At 44.7% G+C, this 18905-nt stretch overlaps 1 protein-coding gene across 5 annotated transcripts in view; it reads left to right on the top strand.

Annotated features, from left to right (window-relative positions):
- Positions 1–18905, top strand: part of mtss1 (MTSS I-BAR domain containing 1) — a 94788-nt gene that overhangs the window by 39813 nt on the left and 36070 nt on the right. For 3 of the 5 annotated variants that reach the window (XM_041816014.1, XM_041816031.1, XM_041816023.1), the window contains exon 3: positions 10205–10278. In XM_041816014.1, the coding sequence (XP_041671948.1) occupies positions 10205–10278 (74 nt within the window). Of the gene's footprint in view, positions 1–8002; positions 8291–10204; positions 10279–18905 lie in introns of those variants that run through there. The other 2 variants (XM_041816036.1, XM_041816005.1) reach the window with 2 other exon arrangements.

Genomic DNA, 18905 nt, shown 5'->3' with positions numbered 1-18905 from the left:
AGCAACCATGCTAACAACAACACAGGCTCCAGCCATGAGAGCTGATGGTGCTAATGTTAGCAACTACGCTAACAACAACACAGGCTCCAGCCATGAGAGCTAATGTTGCTAATGTTAGCAACCATGCTAACAACAACACAGGCTTCAGTCATGAGAGCTGATGGTGCTAATGTTAGCAACCACGCTAACAACAACACAGGCTTCAGTCATGAGAGCTGATGGTGCTAATGTTAGCAACCACGCTAACAACAACACGGGCTCCAGCCATTAGAGCTAATGTTGCTAATGTTAGCAACCATGCTAACAACAACACAGGCTTCAGTCATGAGAGCTAATGTTGCTAATGTTAGCAACCACGCTAACAACAACACAGGCTCCAGCCATTAGAGCTAATGTTGCTAATGTTAGCAACCACGCTAACAACAACACAGGCTCCAGCCATTAGAGCTAATGTTGCTAATGTTAGCAACCACGCTAACAACAACACAGGCTCCAGCCATTAGAGCTAATGTTGCTAATGTTAGCAACCACGCTAACAACAACACGGGCTCCAGCCATTAGAGCTAATGTTGCTAATGTTAGCAACCACGCTAACAACAACACGGGCTCCAGCCATGAGAGCTAATGTTGCTAATGTTAGCAACCACGCTAACAACAACACAGGCTCCAGCCATTAGAGCTAATGTTGCTAATGTTAGCAACCACGCTAACAACAACACAGGCTCCAGCCATTAGAGCTAATGTTGCTAATGTTAGCAACCACGCTAACAACAACACAGGCTTCAGTCATGAGAGCTAATGTTGCTAATGTTAGCAACCATGCTAACAACAACACGGGCTCCAGCCATGAGAGCTACTGTTGCTAATGTTAGCAACCATGCTAACAACAACACGGGCTTCAGTCATGAGAGCTAATGTTGCTAATGTTAGCAGCCACGCTAACAACAACACAGGCTCCAGCCATGAGAGCTAATGTTGCTAATGTTAGCAACCATGCTAACAACAACGCGGGCTCCAGCCATTAGAGCTGATGGTGCTAATGTTAGCAACCACGCTAACAACAACACAGGCTTCAGTCATGAGAGCTAATGTTGCTAATGTTAGCAGCCACGCTAACAACAACACAGGCTCCAGCCATGAGAGCTAATGTTGCTAATTTTAGCAACCATGCTAACAACAACACAGGCTCCGGCGATGAGAGCTAATGTTGCTAATGTTAGCAACCACGCTAACAACAACACAGGCTCCAGCCATGAGAGCTAATGTTGCTAATGTTAGCAACCATGCTAACAACAACACAGGCTCCAGCCATGAGAGCTGATGGTGCTAATGTTAGCAACTACGCTAACAACAACACAGGCTCCAGCCATGAGAGCTAATGTTGCTAATGTTAGCAACCATGCTAACAACAACACAGGCTTCAGTCATGAGAGCTGATGGTGCTAATGTTAGCAACCACGCTAACAACAACACAGGCTTCAGTCATGAGAGCTGATGGTGCTAATGTTAGCAACCACGCTAACAACAACACGGGCTCCAGCCATTAGAGCTAATGTTGCTAATGTTAGCAACCATGCTAACAACAACACAGGCTTCAGTCATGAGAGCTAATGTTGCTAATGTTAGCAACCACGCTAACAACAACACAGGCTCCAGCCATTAGAGCTAATGTTGCTAATGTTAGCAACCACGCTAACAACAACACAGGCTCCAGCCATGAGAGCTAATGTTGCTAATGTTAGCAACCACGCTAACAACAACACAGGCTCCAGCCATTAGAGCTAATGTTGCTAATGTTAGCAACCACGCTAACAACAACACAGGCTCCAGCCATGAGAGCTAATGTTGCTAATGTTAGCAAAGACGCTAACAACAACACAGGCTCATGCCATGAGAGCCAATGTTGCTAATGTTAGCAACCACGCTAACAACAACACAGGCTCATGCCATGAGAGCTAATGTTGCTAATGTTATCAACCACGCTAACAACAACACAGGCTCCAGCCATGAGAGCTAATGTTGCTAATGTTAGCAACCATGCTAACAACAACGCGGGCTCCAGCCATTAGAGCTGATGGTGCTAATGTTAGCAACCACGCTAACAACAACACAGGCTTCAGTCATGAGAGCTAATGTTGCTAATGTTAGCAACCACGCTAACAACAACACAGGCTCCAGCCATGAGAGCTAATGTTGCTAATGTTAGCAACCATGCTAACAACAACACAGGCTCCAGCCATGAGAGCTAATGTTGCTAATGTTAGCAACCATGCTAACAACAACACAGGCTCCGGCGATGAGAGCTGATGGTGCTAATGTTAGCAACCATGCTAACAACAACACAGGCTCCAGCCATGAGAGCTGATGGTGCTAATGTTAGCAACCACGCTAACAACAACACAGGCTTCAGTCATGAGAGCTAATGTTGCTAATGTTAGCAACCACGCTAACAACAACACAGGCTCCAGCCATGAGAGCTAATGTTGCTAATGTTAGCAACCATGCTAACAACAACACAGGCTCCAGCCATGAGAGCTAATGTTGCTAATGTTAGCAACCACGCTAACAACAACACAGGCTCCAGCCATGAGAGCTAATGTTGCTAATGTTAGCAACCATGCTAACAACAACACAGGCTCCAGCCATGAGAGCTGATGGTGCTAATGTTAGCAACTACGCTAACAACAACACAGGCTCCAGCCATGAGAGCTAATGTTGCTAATGTTAGCAACCATGCTAACAACAACACAGGCTCCAGCCATGAGAGCTAATGTTGCTAATGTTAGCAACCACGCTAACAACAACACAGGCTCCAGCCATGAGAGCTAATGTTGCTAATGTTATCAACCACGCTAACAACAACACAGGCTCATGCCATGAGAGCTAATGTTGCTAATGTTAGCAACCATGCTAACAACAACGCGGGCTCCAGCCATTAGAGCTGATGGTGCTAATGTTAGCAACCACGCTAACAACAACACAGGCTTCAGTCATGAGAGCTAATGTTGCTAATGTTAGCAACCACGCTAACAACAACACAGGCTCCAGCCATGAGAGCTAATGTTGCTAATGTTAGCAACCACGCTAACAACAACACAGGCTCCAGCCATGAGAGCTAATGTTGCTAATGTTAGCAACCATGCTAACAACAACACAGGCTCCAGCCATGAGAGCTAATGTTGCTAATGTTATCAACCACGCTAACAACAACACAGGCTCCAGCCATGAGAGCTAATGTTGCTAATGTTAGCAACCATGCTAACAACAACGCGGGCTCCAGCCATTAGAGCTGATGGTGCTAATGTTAGCAACCACGCTAACAACAACACGAGCTCCAGCCATTAGAGCTAATGTTGCTAATGTTAGCAACCACGCTAACAACAACACAGGCTCCAGCCATGAGAGCTAATGTTGCTAATGTTAGCAAAGACGCTAACAACAACACAGGCTCATGCCATGAGAGCCAATGTTGCTAATGTTAGCAACCACGCTAACAACAACACAGGCTCCAGCCATGAGAGCTAATGTTGCTAATGTTATCAACCACGCTAACAACAACACAGGCTCCAGCCATGAGAGCTAATGTTGCTAATGTTAGCAACCATGCTAACAACAACGCGGGCTCCAGCCATTAGAGCTGATGGTGCTAATGTTAGCAACCACGCTAACAACAACACAGGCTTCAGTCATGAGAGCTAATGTTGCTAATGTTAGCAACCACGCTAACAACAACACAGGCTCCAGCCATGAGAGCTAATGTTGCTAATGTTAGCAACCATGCTAACAACAACACAGGCTCCAGCCATGAGAGCTAATGTTGCTAATGTTAGCAACCATGCTAACAACAACACAGGCTCCGGCGATGAGAGCTGATGGTGCTAATGTTAGCAACCATGCTAACAACAACACAGGCTCCAGCCATGAGAGCTGATGGTGCTAATGTTAGCAACCACGCTAACAACAACACAGGCTTCAGTCATGAGAGCTAATGTTGCTAATGTTAGCAACCATGCTAACAACAACGCGGGCTCCAGCCATTAGAGCTGATGGTGCTAATGTTAGCAACCACGCTAACAACAACACAGGCTTCAGTCATGAGAGCTAATGTTGCTAATGTTAGCAACCATGCTAACAACAACACAGGCTCCAGCCATGAGAGCTAATGTTGCTAATGTTAGCAACCATGCTAACAACAACACAGGCTCCAGCCATGAGAGCTAATGTTGCTAATGTTAGCAACCATGCTAACAACAACACAGGCTCCAGCCATGAGAGCTAATGTTGCTAATGTTAGCAACCACGCTAACAACAACACAGGCTCCAGCCATGAGAGCTGATGGTGCTAATGTTAGCAACCACGCTAACAACAACACAGGCTTCAGTCATGAGAGCTAATGTTACTAATGTTAGCAACCATGCTAACAACAACACAGGCTCCAGCCATGAGAGCTAATGTTGCTAATGTTAGCAACCACGCTAACAACAACACAGGCTCCAGCCATGAGAGCTAATGTTGCTAATGTTATCAACCACGCTAACAACAACACAGGCTCCAGCCATGAGAGCTAATGTTGCTAATGTTAGCAACCATGCTAACAACAACGCGGGCTCCAGCCATTAGAGCTGATGGTGCTAATGTTAGCAACCACGCTAACAACAACACGAGCTCCAGCCATTAGAGCTAATGTTGCTAATGTTAGCAACCACGCTAACAACAACACAGGCTCCAGCCATGAGAGCTAATGTTGCTAATGTTATCAACCACGCTAACAACAACGCGGGCTCCAGCCATGAGAGCTGATGGTGCTAATGTTAGCAACCATGCTAACAACAACACAGGCTCCGGCGATGAGAGCTGATGGTGCTCATGTTAGCAACCATGCTAACAACAACACAGGCTCCAGCCATGAGAGCTGATGGTGCTAATGTTAGCAACCACGCTAACAACAACACAGGCTTCAGTCATGAGAGCTAATGTTACTAATGTTCGCAACCACGCTAACAACAACACAGGCTCATGCCATGAGAGCTAATGTTGCTAATGTTAGCAACCACGCTAACAACAACACAGGCTCCAGCCATGAGAGCTGATGGTGCTAATGTTAGCAACCACGCTAACAACAACACAGGCTTCAGTCATGAGAGCTAATGTTACTAATGTTAGCAACCATGCTAACAACAACACAGGCTCCAGCCGTGAGAGCTAATGTTGCTAATGTTAGCAACCACGCTAACAACAACACAGGCTCCAGCCATGAGAGCTAATGTTGCTAATGTTAGCAACCATGCTAACAACAACACAGGCTCCAGCCATGAGAGCTAATGTTGCTAATGTTAGCAACCACGCTAACAACAACACGGGCTCCAGCCATTAGAGCTAATGTTGCTAATGTTAGCAACCATGCTAACAACAACACAGGCTCCAGCCATGAGAGCTAATGTTGCTAATGTTAGCAAAGACGCTAACAACAACACAGGCTCATGCCATGAGAGCCAATGTTGCTAATGTTAGCAACCACGCTAACAACAACACAGGCTCATGCCATGAGAGCCAATGTTGCTAATGTTAGCAACCACGCTAACAACAACACAGGCTCATGCCATGAGAGCCAATGTTGCTAATGTTAGCAACAAGCTACACCAGTTCAGTCCAGCAGACCTGGATTTTTCCCCGTAACGACAACATCTAAGCTAACTAATGCGTCGCTAGAGACTGTAGACCACCGACATGGTTGACCATAAGGGGCTTCATGACGTCATCGTGGTCACCAGTCGTTTGCAGTTTATTATTATTGTTCAGTGAATGAAGACACTCTGATCAACAAACAAGTTTAAAACTAGGTGTGTTTATATATGTCTTCATTTAAACAGCATACATGTTCTAATTTATCTCAAACAAAAATATGAGGAAATGGTATTATTTGAAATGTTCATTTATAGATGAAAATAATGAGAAGAAAATCACATTTTTTTAGTAAAAAGCGCTTTCAAACGGCAGTACTTAAAGTTAAAATGATGACAATAAAAAATAATAAGAACTTTTAAAAATCTAAAAATTGCTCAAACTAAAGACATGCTAGTGATTAATCATGATTAATCACAGCATAGTGATGTGATTTTTTTTTAAATAAATTAACAGCACTTTTATACAGTGTTTAACAAATATATTAGACCACCCTAACCCTAACCACAGTCAGGTTTCTGCCACAGCTGCTCTAAATTAACAGCATTGGTAATTACCAAAATCATTATGATGTTTCTGCAATGGTTAATACACCAACATGTAGAAGCTCTTTAACCCAAATGATATTTTTAATGCTAAAATAGAATTATTATTGTTATCCATGAATTTTACAATTGACTGATTTACAAAAAACTGAAAAAACAGTGAAGCACATTAATATTTCTGATTAATGTGTCAGATTATAGTTATTTACTGTCATTCCTGAACAGAAAAATGAGTTTTAGTGCTTGAATGTTATGCTTGATTCATTTCTGACTTCTCAGAGAAGCCCAGTGAGCCGGCTCACATTTGGGTGAATTCAGTTTGAAATTCCTCATTCCTGTTCAAAATGGTAAAACGTGGAGATCTGACTGAAAATGAAAGAGTCCACATTAAAGCACTTCATGATGCTGGATGGTCTCTGAGACAGATATGACAGCTGGTCTGATATATTTGTTTAGCGCTGTACATATTTTAGGGGTGTAAAGGTACGTGTACGTGTATACTGATTCGGTATGGGCCTCTCGGTGCGGTACAGACGTGTACCGAACAAATACGTGTGGAATGAAGCTCATACACAGAAAACCAGAGAACAACTCACCGTCACACTGTCCTGGTAACCACAGCAACAGCCTGAATATTCACAGATAACAGTGTCCTGTTCAGGAACTCTTTGTTTCCCAGTGAAATACAACAGTGGACAAAGACAGCAACAGTAGCGCTGTGTCGCTGACAGCATGTCGTCCAGCGGACCAATCAGAGCATTTGAAAAGGCTTCTCTTAAACAAGAACGTCACTGTAAAGAGGAGGAACAACTAAGTCTCAGCCGTTTATGAATGTCCTTTAAGATGGTTTTTATTCTAACACTGGAGCTCTGGCTCTGTGAATCACATTAATTCTACCTTCAACTATCAGCCTCAGAGGAGGGGGAGAGGAGACTCCATCATGTCTGCAGCTGTCATAGATAAAGTTATCCTCAGATTTCACAGCTCTAACCTCTTTATCATCCAGGGTGGGCTGTGAAAAGTTCTCCCAAACTTTGTAGTAGGTCCCATTGGTTAGAAAAGTAATCCAGTGTTGAAATCAGCAGGATGGATGCTAATTAGCAAACTTAACAAGCTAACATAAGGTTATATGATGATATGTTCAAGTTGACTGGGAAATTTCAGTTTTTAAAGAATGGATATAAATATGTCAATATATCAATGAAAATAACCTTGTAATTAAAAATGTATTTATCTATTACTTTTTAATTCATTGAAGACCTTAAGGAAGGAGGTTGAAGCATAATTAATGATTTAAATGTAATTTATTCAGCCTATTTATTGAATTATTATTATTATAAAAAAATATTATAAAAATTAATATAATAAAAAAAAAAAATCTGTTATTTCTTCGCTTTAATTACTGTACCAAAAACGTACCGAACTACACCCCTACTATTAAGATGTGACATGTTTAAGGGAGCCTTAAATGCTTTTCTGTCCAGTAAACAGCAGACCAGTGAAATTCTCTCTGCAGTTCAGCTAAAATGAAGACATAAATAGTAAATACAATGTCTGGTTTGAGGTGTGCAGAGCATCAGGAGGTGGAGGAGAGTTTGTCTCCTTCTGTATTTCTAACTCAGTTTTTCCTGCTGTGTTTGTTTTTGTGATTATCTCAGTCTTTAAAAATAGACAACAGGAATTTATCTTTGTCCGTGTCAAACGTGCGTCCTTCAGATATCAGAGAAGCTCCAACCAGTCTGACCACAGCTTCCATTTCTACCAGATAGTGAGTTCATCTCTCTAACAGCCCTGCTCAGCTGCTCTGTCACTTATTCAGCATTTTTAAACCTTGATATGATATCGCTGAAAGTCCGTCGTTTTAAATGTGATGTCAACACAGAGGAAGTCCAGTTTTATTTTTTATCACTCCAGTTGCAGCTGAATTCCTACAAACTGTCCACAAAGACATCAGCAGCCTGGTGTCAGTGTGCATTCAGGAGAGTGTTCAGGAGTCTGCTGCAGTCACTGATGGATTCATTCCTCCGTTACTCACCTGTGTCAGAGAACAGGTGCAGTCTGGGTAATTTTTGATACTATAGATCATTTTCAAACATTTGTGTCTGAAAGCTTTGAAACGTTTGCCTTCCTGTCGTCTCTGCAGAGAGCAGACTCTGACTGTAGTGTGTGTGTGTGTGTGTGGGTGTGTGTGTGTGTGTGACCTCAGTGGAAACTCTTTTATATTGACTTCACACACACACTAACAGTAGTGTCATCTGATCCCACTAGCTTTCAGGGGATGAGTGTGTGTTATCTGTTAGTGTGTGCAGCTATAGAAACCTCAGCCTGGCTGATGAAGGGTCAAACACAGACAAAAGCTGCATTGATGTTGATGGTGTGTGTCAGAGGGTTTCCAGTTGCACGCCTGGCTTCATCCTCTCTTAGGATTTCAGAATAAAACCTTTAATATGCTGTTAAAACCTGTTCACTGTGTTTATTCTGCAGCAGGAATGTTCCTGTGCTCCAGACTAGGGCCTTGTCCTCCAAAACCATATATTTATGTTTCATTTTGAAAAAGTTTTCTGTAAATATGGGATCTAACAGGAAATATCCGTGGAACCGTGGAACCTCTGAAAACGACTGGAAACACTGTAATACATATGCCAAGCCTGTACGTGGCGCTGTAACGCTTCCACAGAGATGCGCCAAAAGAGAGAAGAAGATCACAGAAGACTACCACAAACTTTCTTCTACATTTAGCCGCCCTTCTGGTTGTTCTCCATGGTGGATCTAAGAACACCAGGGGCCTCGTGTACAAAGGGTGCGTACGCACAAAAACGTGGCGTACGTTCTTTTTCACGGCAAAGTTCAGATGTGTCAAGAGTGAAATGACCGTGGAAATGTGCGGTGCCTCACGCCAACTTCATGGCTGGCGTACGCACGTTTCTACAGCTGTGGATCCTTTGGTGACACTTAGAGGTGATGCTGGGAAACTGTTATAATAAATAAATGTGATGTGCACATCAGAGACACATGAACAATTAACACTGATGAACAATTAACACACGTGTCAGCAATTACACGAGTGGATATAAAAGCATGCGCTAAGTGGTGAAAATAAATACAGTTAACAACAATGGCTGCTTTAGCAGTATTAGAAGATGTTGGAAATGGTGCAATATGAAGAGAGTGTGTGTTTAGAGACAGAGAGGATTTACTGGCGCATGCTGACAACTGGCTCATCAGCCGCTGTAGGTTCCCGAGGGCAATCCTCCCAGAACTGTGTGCAGAGCTGCAGCCGACTTTGGAGCGTGACACAGCGAGGAGCCATGCGCTGCCTGTATCCATACAGGCGCTGACTACACTGGAGCTCTTAGCAACCGGGGCATTCCAGAGGGAGCTGTATATAACAAAAATATGTGCCCCTGGCCTGTCCACAACCCCATCAAGTACCAGAAAAATCCATTACCCCCTCCACCTTTCACAAAATGTGTGCTGAAACAAGCCATTCCCAGATTTCCCCTCATGGTGTCATGTGGGGAGTTAGCCCCGCCCCCAGGTTTGGTTGGCCCTACCTGCTTGGGGCTAAGTTCTACCCTCCTCTCCTGATCCTCCTATCAGCTGCCATCTGAGATGCTGATAGCTCAGTGGGCTGCCCTGCTGACCCTGGTCTGATGGTTCAAATCCTGGTCAGGTCCTAAACTTTGGATGAAAGTGTCTGTAACATCAGAAGAACCACCTCCATTTCCTGAGAGGGGTGTGGTCAGGGGCGGAGTCAGACAGCTCGTTAACACTTAAAGCTACAGAGACTGAAACAGCTGGTTCTGAACAGGGCTGAAACAGAGGGGTTTTTAGACATGCAGACATCACTACTGGAGTGTTTTCACAGCAACAAACTTCACAGGCATGTTTATGAGACCTCTGAGACTGGTATACACTTGTCTTAAAGGGTTAAATATGTGACCTTTAATAGATGTGTCTTGTGTCTCTGATTCAGGACCACCATCATGGTGACCGGAGCCTTCCTCGATGCTTTCCAGAAGGTGGCAGACATGGCCACGGGGACCAGAGGTAAGCAAGCACATCTTTAAACATCAGGCAGACATGGACTCAAGAGGAAATGATTCAAAAATCTGCTCTTTGTGTTTGAAATCATGTTAGAGAGCTGAGGAAACGTTCTTTCCTTCTTCCTCTCTAATCCTTCTCTGCATCTCTGATGGTTAAATACTGAGATCATGAGGGAGCTAAGTATCTCCATTAGCTCCCTCTGGATCTGCCTAAAGGTGTCTGTGAGGTCGGATCATGTTCTACGCTCCTCTCTTAAGGTGTCTGTGAGGTCGGATCATGTTCTACGCTCCTCTCTTAAGGTGTCTGTGAGGTCGGATCATGTTCTCCGTTCCTCTCTGAAGGTGTCTGTGAGGTCGGATCATGTTCTACGTTCCTCTCTGAAGGTGTCTGTGAGGTCGGATCATGTTCTCCGTTCCTCTCTGAAGGTGTCTGTGAGGTCGGATCATGTTCTACGTTCCTCTCTGAAGGTGTCTGTGAGGTCGGATCATGTTCTCCGTTCCTCTCTGAAGGTGTCTGTGAGGTCGGATCATGTTCTACGCTCCTCTCTGAAGGTGTCTGTGAGGTCGGATCATGTTCTCCGTTCCTCTCTGATGGTGTCTGTGAGGTCGGATCATGTTCTCCGTTCCTCTCTGAAGGTGTCTGTGAGGTCGGATCATGTTCTCCGTTCCTCTCTGAAGGTGTCTGTGAGGTCAGATCATGTTCTATGTTCCTCTATCCCAGTGAGCATCACTTCTCCATGCTGGTGTTTGCTGTGAGTTTGTATGAGCATTGAGTGGAGATGATTCAGACTGTAGGTTGATAAATACATCCAGGTCTCTGTCTGTTATCGTGTCAGCTGCTGCTGTGATTATGTAACTAGGAAGTCAGTTGGTATTTAGAGGAAATCCACCAGTGTGTGAGTGTGGGAGGTGAATCAGGGCCGCTCCCCGCTGTGGAAGTCTCTACAGACCTGCTCAATCATGCCTCAGTCTTCATGTTTGTTTATTAGAGAATAAATCAGATGCAGATCAGCAGGTTGATCTTTTATGGCTGTGCAGGTTAAGACAACTCCTCTGATAGCAGCAGCAGCACAGTCTTATCTACTGGAGGAGGACATTAGAGTAGGAGCAGCACAGTCTTATCTACTGGAGGAGGACATTAGAGTAGGAGCAGCACAGTCTTATCTACTGGAGGAGGACATTAGAGTAGGAGCAGCACAGTCTTATCTACTGGAGGAGGACATTAGACTAGAAGCAGCACAGTCTTATCTACTGGAGGAGGACATTAGAGTAGGAGCAGCACAGTATTATCTACTGGAGGAGGACATTAGAGTAGAAGCAGCACAGTCTTCATCTACTGGAGGAGGCATTAGAGTAGGAGCAGCACAGTCTTATCTACTGGAGGAGGACATTAGAGTAGGAGCAGCACAGTCTTATCTACTGGAGGAGGACGTTAGAGTAGGAGCAGCACAGTCTTATCTACTGGAGGAGGACATTAGAGTAGAAGCAGCACAGTCTTCATCTACTGGAGGAGGACATTAGAGTAGGAGCAGCACAGTCTTCATCTACTGGAGGAGGACATTAGAGTAGAAGCAGCACAGTCTTCATCTACTGGAGGAGGACATTAGAGTAGGAGCAGCACAGTCTTATCTACTGGAGGAGGACATTAGAGTAGGAGCAGCACAGTCTTATCTACTGGAGGAGGATGTTAGAGTAGGAGCAGCACAGTCTTATCTACTGGAGGAGGACATTAGAGTAGGAGCAGCACAGTCTTATCTACTGGAGGAGGACATTAGAGTAGGAGCAGCACAGTCTTATCTACTGGAGGAGGACATTAGAGTAGGAGCAGCACAGTCTTCATCTACTGGAGGAGGACATTAGAGTAGGAGCAGCACAGTCTTCATCTACTGGAGGAGGACATTAGAGTAGGAGCAGCACAGTCTTATCTACTGGAGGAGGACGTTAGAGTAGGAGCAGCACAGTCTTATCTACTGGAGGAGGATGTTAGAGTAGGAGCAGCACAGTCTTATCTACTGGAGGAGGACATTAGAGTAGGAGCAGCACAGTCTTATCTACTGGAGGAGGACATTAGAGTAGGAGCAGCACAGTCTTCATCTACTGGAGGAGGACATTAGAGTAGGAGCAGCACAGTCTTATCTACTGGAGGAGGACATTAGAGTAGGAGCAGCACAGTCTTATCTACTGGAGGAGGACATTAGAGTAGGAGCAGCACAGTCTTATCTACTGGAGGAGGACATTAGAGTAGGAGCAGCACAGTCTTATCTACTGGAGGAGGACGTTAGAGTAGGAGCAGCACAGTCTTCATCTACTGGAGGAGGACGTTAGAGTAGGAGCAGCACAGTCTTATCTACTGGAGGAGGACATTAGAGTAGAAGCAGCACAGTCTTCATCTACTGGAGGAGGACATTAGAGTAGAAGCAGCACAGTCTTCATCTACTGGAGGAGGACATTAGAGTAGGAGCAGCACAGTCTTATCTACTGGAGGAGGACGTTAGAGTAGGAGCAGCACAGTCTTATCTACTGGAGGAGGACATTAGAGTAGAAGCAGCACAGTCTTCATCTACTGGAGGAGGACATTAGAGTAGGAGCAGCACAGTCTTCATCTACTGGAGGAGGACATTAGAGTAGGAGCAGCACAGTCTTCATCTACTGGAGGAGGACATTAGAGTAGGAGCAGCACAGTCTTCATCTACTGGAGGAGGACATTAGAGTAGGAGCAGCACAGTCTTATCTACTGGAGGAGGACATTAGAGTAGGAGCAGCACAGTCTTATCTACTGGAGGAGGATGTTAGAGTAGGAGCAGCACAGTCTTATCTACTGGAGGAGGACATTAGAGTAGGAGCAGCACAGTCTTATCTACTGGAGGAGGATGCTAGTTGGCCAGGTCATACTCACATGCAGCATGTTTGTCCCTGCAACCATCATGTTCTCATCAGGAACCATGCAGCTCACATGATGAGATTTGCAGCATCAGTCAGCAGGAACATGAACGTTCCCACAGCTGCTCAGAGCAGTCAGCATGTGTTTATGTGTAGACCTTTATTAAACAGTCCATTAAAGACTGATTTTATAAATGATGGTCTCTTTTAGATTGAAGCAGAAGACACCCAGTGTGCATTTTTATCATAAAGATATGACAGCTATTTGAACTCCATATAGGGCTGGGTAATGTGGCCTAACATGTATATGATTGTATTTTCATCATCATCGTTGTCATCATCATCATCATTCTGAAGTGACTGACAGTGGTAGAAACACCCCCCCATCAGTCCACATCCACTCCTCTGTCCTCTTGTTCTCAGCTCCTTCAGTCTGTCAGCTGCTGAGTGTGTGACAGACGACAGACAAGTGGAACAGCTGACTTCACACACCTAGACACTATCCCTCTCTCACACACGCACACACACCCCTACACACACACACACACACACCCACACTGCTCTTTACAGTGACAGGTCTGTCACCGTGTTAAAACACTTAATGTTTTCTCCAAACACCTGCATTCACCTGTGTGTGTGTGTGTGTAGGTGTGTGTGTGTGTTGGTGTCATAACTGGTCCGTTGGGTTTTGTTGATGGTTGTCACGGTGATGATGTTCTCATATTTCTGCAGGAAGAGGAAATTAAGAGTTTAGAAGATCATTAATAGATGGACAGAAGCACACCTGTAGGCTCAGGTGCAGAGACACTCTTCAGTGGTTTCACAGGTGTCACCTGCTGTGACCTCAGGAGTGGGTGGAGCTAAAAATGATGTGGTGGTAGCCTGCAGCCTGCTCAGTGAGTGAGAAGAGAGGGTTCCTGGTAGTAGTAGTGAGCTTCTATCTAGCACTACGTTGAGTTTAACATTCTCAGCTTTGGTGAGAGATGCTCACAGCTCATAGAAGTCAGAGTCCAGCTTCTGCTTCTGGATTCTCCACAAATAAAGAAAACTGAGCTGTGACCAGACAAAGATGTGTCTGCTGTGTGCCCAGTCTGAAATCAGCCTGACAGTTATGAAGTTTAGTGACTTAATGGGAGGGTGGGGCAGGTTTAAGTCTACATCAGAACCCTGACAGGGACCGAGGTCTACATCAGAACCCTGACAGGGACCGAGGTCTACATCAGAACCCTGACAGGGACCGAGATCTACATCAGAACCCTGACAGGGACCGAGGTCTACATCAGAACCCTGACAGGGACCGAGGTCTACATCAGAACCCTGACAGGGACCGAGGTCTACATCAGAAATAATATTCAGAGTGATGATCTGCGGCAGATATGAACGTGTGTCACAATCAGCTGATTTTCAGAGCAGGTTCCTCTTGTCTCTTCTCTGGTGCATCCACATGACTGGTTACCCTGGCAACAAGGGAACAGCTGACGTCTTTGGCATCATGGGGTTTTAAATGCACACACACACACCTACACACACACACACACACACACCCACACTCATGGACACACTGGCACTACACACACAGATCACAAGACCACCCACTGTGTGCTGATGGAGGTTTCCTGAGGTCAACTTTGGGGGTGTGTTCTGGACTGCAGAACCGATCAATCAGATTGATCAATAGTTAGGAGAGAGAATGAGCTGGGCTGTTTGTGCTGCAGACTGGACCTTTGGCGGAGATCAGCCATGGTATGAGGAGAGGTTAGAGAGCTGAATCAGTTCTGCTGAGGTCAGACTCCAGTCTTCTTCTCTGTTATGTTGATCACAGTGTCAGAGGAGACCCCAGATCTAGATCTACGCCCTGACAGGACTAGCAGGGACCAGCAGAGACCACACAGGCAGCACAGCTGACCAATCACATAATCAATGTGATGATGTTGGAAAAAGAAGGGCAGGGCTGGACAACACCCAGGACTGTGAAGAAGTGAACTGTTACAGTGATGAGCGTGTTAATCTGACCTGTATGCTAGCTGCAGTAGTTTCTAATGTGTCTGTGCTAGTTCCTCTGTTTCAGTCTATCCTGGTAATTCCTCTACAATACAGGTGTCAAACTCATGGCCTGGGGGCCAAATTCAGCCCGTGGTACAGTTGTATTCAGCCCGCAAGATCAGAGTTCTTTCTGTTCTAAGTGGCCCACCAGTCTGAGGTCTGCAGAGTTCCTCCAGTATAAACATGTAAACTTAACCTTGATGATTTAAAATATCCTTGTTAAATTACAAAAATCTGAAAAAGTAAAAAGTAAAAAAGGTTAGATAAAAAGTCAGAAAGATGGGAAAATAAATTAATGTTGTCATTTCATATTTTCAATTTTGCATCGCACAGTTCAGACTTAAACTTATGATTTTGACTTTTTCATGTTTTGACCTTCAAGATTCACAATTCAAAAGTTCTAGGTCATATTTTTACCTTTTAAACTTGTGATTTTGACTTTCTGTCTCATTTTTTTGCCTTTTAAAAACATTATTTTTACTTTAAATTTCATGCTTTGATGTTTTGAACTAATAAGTTTGACGTTTTATCTCAGACTCCGAACCTTAAACTTCTCATTTTTATTTTTTTGCATGCCAGAATGATTTATTAGCAGTGTTATTTATACTTTTCATATTTTACTAATGGAGAAAATGAAGTTGACAGTTAATGTTTAAATGTTGACCGTGTTAGGTTCTTAGGTTAGGCCTAAATTCAGAATCCATGATTGACTTTCAAAGTTGTGGTACTAAAGCTTTAAATCGAAACATTTACACAGGAGCATTTCCCACAGACGCACACTGGACCTGCTGTTAGTCTCTGCCTCTGTGAATAGGTTTAACCCTATATTCTAATCTTTGGTGGTATTCATCACTAGTGTGTTCAAGAAGGTGCTAAAATAATGTCTCTGTCCTTTAGAGGAGGGTCAGTGTAGCCAACCAAAACTAAACTAAAACCCTTAGTCTATGCTTCCTCCTAGAGCGTCCACCAGGCATCAGTTTTTATGAACTGAAGAATAAAATAATTTGTTCAGTGATGTCGGCAGAGCTGACGGTCGTAGAGCAGGACAAAGTTAGAACAACAAACATGGCAGCAGCAGGACATTAGGGCTGCAAGCAGGCACCAATAAGACAGACAAGAACTGTGAGGTTTGGAAGAAGTGCTACATGAAAATAAAACACTGCAGAAATACGACACATGACATACAGCTCTGCTCTGTGACCACTGGTAGAGGCAGCAATGATGTCAGGGCGTCCATCTGATGTTTTTGTACTGTAGCTCCACTCGTGTGGTTACACGTGTGACTTTAGCATGTGGAGCTCCCTGAGCTCTCATTGGTCCTGCAGAGGAACAGTTGGTGACACAGTAGACGTGCTGCAGGGAGAATCATCAGACCTGGTAGAGAAAGGCTCCTGCTGAAGCTGCTCATCATACCTGGGCCTTCATCACACAGGTGAACTGTGAACATGAGTGAGTGTTAGCTTCCTGTCTGTGTGGTAGTCACTGAGAGTTCTCATGTTAAACAAGGATGTCTGTGCTTCCCTACCCCCCCGTTTCACTCCACATGGTTGTAGATGGATCCTGTTCTAAGATCATGAGAAGTTGTTTGTCTGATCGTGTTAGAAGTTTGTCTGCAGACGTTCACAGCTACAAAAGAAGTTTTAGTTCAGCAGTGTGAGAGCTCAGGAATCAGCAGGCGTTAACATTCACAGACACAGTCACACTTCAGACTGCTCTGAAAGGCCACATTATGGGCTGTGAGAGGAGAGAAGTGGAAAAATCTGTGTTTCTGAGCAGGGGAACACTTCTTCTCTGTCTCTGCTGTTGTGTTTTGGAGGGAAATTAAAAATGACTGGAAGAGTTTCTCACTTCCATCTCCTCTCCTTCCTGCACCAGTAGTTTTTGAAGTAGGTATTTTATCTGACATGGTGCCTGGAGGATGGAAACGCCCTCAGATACAGCTGTAGTTTAGAGAACAACTGTATTCGTTATTATTCATGAATGACCCTGGTGAAGGTCACACGTGATTTTAAAAGCATACATTTCACTAACTGCTGACCCATGCTGAAGCTTTCCTCAGGAGATAAAATGCATGAATATCTTCAGTGGTTTCAGTTCAGTCTTGTTTTAAAGCCTGCTATTGTCATCAGGCTTCTATTTCTGTGATGACTTGACAAAGAGAATTTATAATCTAATCATTTATTCTACACATGCAGTTTTCAGTAAGAGCAGAGAGGCTTGATCAGCTGTTAGATCTGTAGTCAGGCAGACCTTCATTCATCTTAATGCTATTAAACCACACAGATCTCCAACGCAACATTTCACCCCTCACTGTAAACGCCGTCTTTAGCTGCATGAACATCGTTCCACTGTCTCAGCTGTGGTTCTCACTTTAATGTTCTCTGAGCTCACCAACAGGGAGGAGAAGGCAAATAAACCAAACACACCTTGCCACACCTTCAACGTTGAAACCCACGCCTCATTCCTGAGCCCGCCCCGCCACGTCTCTGCTCCGGCCGACGATAATCCATGTTTGGTTTAGAGAGAGGAGGAGAGATAGAGGAGTCAGGAGTGATGGAGATAGGAGAGTGATGGAGAGATGGAGGAGTGAGGAGAGGTGGAGGAGTGGTGGAGATAGAGGAGTGATGAAGATAGAGGCATGATGGAGATGGAGGAGTGGTGGAGATGGAGGAGTGATGGAGATGGAGGAGTGATAAGAGATGGAGGAGTGGTGGAGAGATAGAGGAGTGAGGAGAGATGGAGGAGTGATAAGAGATAGAGGAGTGAGGAGAGATGGAGGAGTGATGAAGATAGAGGCATGATGGAGATGCAGGAGTGGTGGCAATGGAGGAGTGATGGAGATGGAGGAGTGATGAGATGGAGGAGTGATGGAGATGGAGGAGTGATGGAGATGGAGGAGTGGTGGAGAGATAGAGGAGTGAGGAGAGATGGAGGAGTGATGAGAGATAGAGGAGTGGTGGAGAGATAGAGGAGTGAGGAGAGATGGAGGAGTGATGAAGATAGAGGCATGATGGAGATGCAGGAGTGGTGGCAATGGAGGAGTGATGGAGATGGAGGAGTGATGAGATGGAGGAGTGATGGAGATGGAGGAGTGATGAGAGATAGAGGAGTGGTGGAGAGATAGAGGAGTGAGGAGAGATGGAGGAGTGATAAGAGATAGAGGAGTGGTGGAGAGATAGAGGAGTGAGGAGAGATGGAGGAGTGATGAAGATAGAGGCATGATGGAGATGCAGGAGTGGTGGCAATGGAGGAGTGATGGAGATGGAGGAGTGATGAGAGATAGAGGAGTGATGGAGATGGAGGAGTGATAAGAGATAGAGGAGAGATGGAGAGATGGAGGAGTGATAGAGATAGAGGAGTGGTGGAGAGATGGAGGAGTGGTGGCGATGGAGGAGTGTTGGAGAAAGAGGAATTGGGGATGAGAGAGGAGTTTTAATGGGGATTAAGGAGAAAATGTACATAAAAACAGGAGGAGTGAGTTAGTGCTTTACACGGGTCTTCAACGTGGGTGTCTCTCTCTGACATCACTTCCTGGTACACAGTCTGGATCTCTCAGTGATATAGTTAGTGACAGTTATTATGGCGAGCTGTGAGTCAGCACTACAGCCCTCCTGCTTCCTCTCCGATCTCAATATTCAAATAATCAGAAATGAGTCAGTGAGAAGTCCCACAGCTCCCAGTGTTCTCTGAAAGTCTGCTCCATCACTC

The sequence above is a fragment of the Cheilinus undulatus genome, linkage group 3 (genome assembly GCF_018320785.1).
Source record: "Cheilinus undulatus linkage group 3, ASM1832078v1, whole genome shotgun sequence".
NCBI lineage: Eukaryota > Metazoa > Chordata > Actinopteri > Labriformes > Labridae > Cheilinus > Cheilinus undulatus.
Note: the sequence above shows the minus strand (reverse complement) of the source record. Positions and strands in the feature narration are given on the sequence as shown.